Source organism: Peromyscus californicus, unplaced genomic scaffold (assembly GCF_007827085.1).
Source record: "Peromyscus californicus insignis strain IS unplaced genomic scaffold, ASM782708v3 Scaffold_16__1_contigs__length_79575227, whole genome shotgun sequence".
Classification (NCBI taxonomy): domain Eukaryota; kingdom Metazoa; phylum Chordata; class Mammalia; order Rodentia; family Cricetidae; genus Peromyscus; species Peromyscus californicus.
Genome location: NW_026294458.1, coordinates 9,407,301 through 9,412,776, shown reverse-complemented (window position 1 = coordinate 9,412,776; position 5,476 = coordinate 9,407,301). Strand labels below are relative to the sequence as shown.

Sequence of the window (5,476 nt, the reverse complement as noted above, 5' to 3'; positions counted from 1 at the left end):
CCTATCTCCTGGCAGCTGTACATCAAACCCCATGGACCCTTCACCTTCTCCATCTGAAATAACATCATTCTAATGTGCTGTCAAGGGGATTTTAATCTCTTGTATTAAAAAAAATCGTAAAATGTAGGTTGCATTGAAGGTATATTATGATAAGTTTGAAGAGTAAGAAACTTAGCTTGATACCTTTCAGTAAAGCTTTCTCTGCAGGAGAGTGCTCAAGGCACAGTGCTTGGGAAGGTAGGAACTAGGGCTCTTCTTATATGCAGACTCTCTAGATCTAGTCCTTATATGTTCTCCCATGTAAGCACAGATCTCACTAAGATCTTCATACTTCCCAGGCTCTTAGTCACAAGACTTGTGTAATATCCTTCCATGTGTGAAATACATGCAGAAAAACCTATTTCCTTACCTCTGCTCACTCTAGCCTGACTTTATGTCACTCAAACTTGCTGGAATTTGCTAATAATCCAAGTATATGATCTATTTTGTACGTTACCCATATTGAAAATAGCAACAAAACCACACTTGCTGCAGCCTTTGTTCTTGTGGCAGAGTAGATAATGGAGCCAAGAAACTATAAAGTCATTTCTCTAGGTTCTCAGAATCTTTTTCTTCTTTCCTTTCAGCCAAGCTTACTGTATGAAGAAATACTTTAAAGATACTGTAACTTGAAGTTATATAATACAATAGAAATAGATTTGGTCATCAGTGAGACAGGCAAGTAATTAATATAAGACAAGATTTTTTATTTTTTTCCAAAGGAAATAGGTGCTGCTGCTGGCAACCTGGAGCAGGTCCTGTGATTGAGAATGTACTCATTGTATGGTGAATGGACTCAGCTTTCTGCTCCTGTAATCCTTCCATTTGAATCTGTTCATAATAAAGTGCTGAATTTTAATATAAGGGGAGTGAGAAAGGTAGGCTATTTTAGTTCCCACCCTCCTGGACTATAACTGGAGAACAGTGTCAATTAGTCACGTTCTACTGGGTTCAGGAAGAATGAGAAGCACAGGATTATATATGTGGTGCTGAATATACATAAATCTTGTTCAAGTGAAAGAAAGGGGAAGAATGCATCTTTAGAACCATCATTTCTACACACAGGTCATAGGATCTGAGAAGACATACTACATGAACACTGTTTATAGAGGCAGAGCTTGTAGAAGTGTGATTTGTGTATAGGTGTATATTAGAAGACAGAAGTAAAGAGATTTTGGAGCTTTTCCAACTGCACAAAAGGGCACCATTATGTCCATGAGCTCTGGAGTTATAAATGCCCATTTATGACATTGTTGGGAGGAGGCTATTGGAGGGGATTTAGTGTAATAACTCAGTATCTGCCATTACGAATTTGATGACACCTTGAGATGTATGATTCCATTAAATCTGGCTGACAATAAAAACTGCAGATACATGATAACTCTGCAGTGATTGCATGTAGCTAGACTCTAGCTACTAGAGTGTTAAAAGGACACACACTCATACACACAAACAGTTGTTGCAAAATGAATTTGTGAACAGTTCATTGGCTGCCTCAGGAGTGCCATTTTGCTTTCCCAAGTATCCATTCATGAGTATATTTTAGTGAGATGCTGTTCAGATATTCCCACCCAACATATAGAATTCTTTCTCTTCTAGGGATCTCACAACTCCCCTATCTATACAGGGAGTGATAATGTTGTTTAGGTTATCTTGGCTGCATTACATCTTGTGATCTTCATTCATAGTCTCCAAAGGTTTCCCACTGTCTACCTTTTTCCTCAAAGTGAGTTTAGTAGCACTTTGCTCAGTAATGAGCTATGTACAGCCTGAATCACCAAGTGTGTAAGGACAATGAATCATATATGTGGCTTCCCATGTAGAAATCAGCTAAACCACCTGCACAAGCTCTCTGTGTTAATAGTGGACTACATAGTTAAATATCTTAAATAACATTTCATGAAAAAGAACTTTATAGATATAGAGAATCTTGTCTCTAATTCTGTTTTTTTCTCTCTCTTTCACTCTCTCTCTCTCATACACACACACACACAGACACACACACACACACACACACACACACACACACACACACACACACACACACACTGATGTCTAATCACAGAGCCATTTGAAAGAAGTATTGAATTGATTGGAAAACTAATCACGGACAATTTCCTTCATTGTGCTAAACCCAGCACAAAATCACCGACACAATTCATGCTGATGTAATTCTTTGTTCCTTTTCTTTCATAACTGGAGACCACTATTTTTATCTAAGATGTTAGGATGGAGCAGAATGCAAAAGAGCAGGACAGTCTGGGTCTCAGTTAATTAATTAATGGTTTTACAGTGTCCAGGTTCTAGGGAGAGCTCCAGTAGAGAACCCCACCCACAGGAATCCCCAGTGGAGCTTACATGTGGTGTGCAGATAAAAAAGGTATAATTGAGTAATGACTGGACTCAAGTAATTGCATATGAGATCTATAATATAAAAGGTCTATTCCACACTAAATATTATAATTAGTTAGAACAAATAAACATATACTTTGCCTTATATACCCACTCTGAGACCCTCTATGAGGCACTTAATGGTAAATACAAATTGTATATCAACTCATTTTATTATGTAAACATATATAAGTGAGCATAAGGTTTTAGTATTTTTTTCTCATTAAATAACCATCTCTTTGCAGGTAAAGTAGGAGAAGACAAGATGGGACATGAGAACCACACTTTTAGCAGTGACTTCATCCTTTTGGGACTGTTCTCTTCTTCACAAACAAGTCAGGTGCTTTTCTCATTTATATTTTTCATTTTTATTATGACTATAACAGAAAATGCCCTTATGATCCTCCTAATCCACAGTGAGTCTCGACTCCACACGCCAATGTACTTCCTGCTCAGCCATCTCTCCTTCATGGATATCTTGCACATTTCCAACATTGTGCCTAAAATGATCGCTGACTATTTGTCAGGCAGCAGAATTATTTCCTTTGCAGGCTGTGGCTTCCAGATATTTCTATCCCTCACCTTGCTAGGTGGTGAGTGCCTTCTCCTGGCAGCCATGTCCTATGATAGATATGTGGCCATCTGCCACCCACTCCGTTACCCTGTGCTAATGAGGGACAACACCAGTGGGCTCCTGGCTGCAGGTGCCTGGCTTGTAGGGATCCTTAACTCCATAGTCCACACATCTCTTGCACTCCACTTTCCCTTCTGTCACTCAAGGGCCATTGATCACTTTTTTTGTGAAGTCCCGGCCATGTTGAAGTTGTCCTGTGTAGACACATCACACTATGAACGAGGAGTTTATGTGAGTGGCATTATTTTCCTGCTGATCCCATTTTCCGTGATCTCCATATCTTATGTGCAAATTCTCCTCACTGTCTTCCAAATGCAGTCATCGGGGGCCCGGCAGAAGTCCTTATCCACCTGCTCCTTCCACATGGTTGTGGTCATAATGTACTATGGGCCATTCATTTTCACATATATGAGACCTCGCTCATACCACACTCCAGGCCAGGACAAGTTCCTGGCGATATTCTACACCATCTTGACACCCACCCTAAACCCCATAATCTACAGCTTTAGGAATAAAGATGTCCTCATGGCTGTGAAAAACATCATCCAAAATAATTTTCTGAATAAAAAATAAGTAGAAAAATGCCTGAATTTTTTTTTGTGTTTTCTAAACTCACTTTCTTAGCTTGGTTCACACATTTACTTGGGAATAATGTGTAATTGTACACAGACATATCTATATGCATATTCAGGTGCCCCATGGTAAAGTCATGCTATGCTGTGCTAAGGCAACAAAAAAGTATTACCTAAGAAGACCCTGAAAAAATTTTCAATGTATTTATATATTCTATACATATTGTAGAATTATGTGCACAATCTATTCTAGCATTTCTCCAAAACAATGCAAAGGAACACATATTCCTACTAAAACTGATTAATATACTTTACTAGTAGCAACAGAGTAGAAAGCAATATTTTATTGGGGAAAATTTTAATCATATCACATCCATTATTTTAAATTACTGCTGTGGTATGAATAACATACAAAAAGTAATTTAAAAGAAGACATCATACAAAATTATAATTGATGGAAATGCCCTAATTTGTCTTTTGTGGTATCATCTTCTCCAATGACCATAATACATCTTAGCATGTTACAGTTCTACTGTAGGCTGGGAGTGGTCCTTATTGATGGGTGCTGTACATTCCCCTCTGTATCATATACTTTTTTGTAAAGACCTTAATGGGGGATTTTGAGCTTCATGATTCTATTGAGTTCATACCGCTTACTGGTTTATTTTGATTACCTTTGTCAGTTGGTAGAACTTTCAACTCTCATACTCTGTGATTGCAGTTCAATATGTTTTGCAATGATGGTAAATTATTTATGCTATTGATTTTAATTAATGAAAAATTTGTTATTCTTTCTTTTTAAGTAGGTTATTGTCAGAATTTTATAACTGAACATCTTTCCATATGAAAATTCTCAGTACCCAGAATGTTTATGGAAGCATATATGTTACAGTGAAACTATTGTCAATACAATCACTCGGAATGTGATTATAAATAAGTTGGTTTATCTGCAATACCCCTGGGAAAACAGTACATTTTCATTAGTAACAATTTTCTTGAAAAAAAATCAAAACAAAGGAACAGAACATTATAGCATGTAAGAGCAATTAATGAAAAAAGTGTCAGGCATTTGAAAGAGAGTGAGGAAGGGTATGTAAGAGAATTTTGAAGGAGGACAGGGAATGGGAAATGATATAACTATATTACAATTTAAAAATAAAAAACCTTAAAATTTAGCACAAGTTCTGTTTTGTGAATTTTATTATGATATATTGTGCATGGACTGGAAACAGCACAAAATATTTAGAAAGAATATTCTGGAAAATATACTTAGAAAATCAAATGCAGTATAAAATTTGTTCTAATAATTCAACTTCAAAAACTTGATGATATAGACATAAAAGAAGCAATTATGCCTTTTTCTAGTTAATCAGTCCTAATAACTTTTTATTTATAATATTTTAATATTTTGCATACCATCCACAGATTCCCCTCTCATCCCTCCTCCAGCTCCCCTCCAGCTGCCCCTCCGCCCCTCCCCCCCCTCGTCCACCTTCCATCACCTTCTCCAAAAGGGTAAGGCCTTCCATGGGGAGTCAGCAAAGCCTGGTACATTCATTTGAGGCAGGACCAAGCCCCTCACCCCTGCATCAAGGATGAGCAAGGCATCCCACCATAGGTAATGGGCTTCAAAAAGGAAGCCCATGCATCAGGGATAGATCCTGATCACACTGCCAGGGACCCTTCAAAGCGACCAAGCTGCATAAGTGTCTCCCATCTGCAGAGGGCCTAGTCTGGTCCCATGCAGGTTCCACAGCTGTTGATCTAAAGTCCATGAGTTCCTACTAGCTTGATTCAGTTATCTCTGTAGATTTCTCCATCATGATCTTGACCCCCAGAG

At 37.9% G+C, this 5,476-nt stretch overlaps 1 protein-coding gene across 1 annotated transcript; it reads left to right on the top strand.

The window, feature by feature from the left end:
- Window positions 1–2,695: 2,695 nt before the first annotated feature.
- LOC128111478 (olfactory receptor 2AJ1) lies at window positions 2,696–3,637 on the top strand. Its single transcript, XM_052739737.1, has one exon. It carries the CDS (start codon window positions 2,696–2,698, stop codon window positions 3,635–3,637), a length of 942 nt encoding a protein of 313 aa, XP_052595697.1.
- The last annotated feature ends 1,839 nt before the right edge of the window (window positions 3,638–5,476 follow it).

Bases quoted from the DNA above. Each gene is read 5' to 3' on its own strand.
- LOC128111478 (XM_052739737.1), top strand. From the start codon at position 2,696: ATGGGACATGAGAACCACACTTTTAGCAGTGACTTCATCCTTTTGGGA.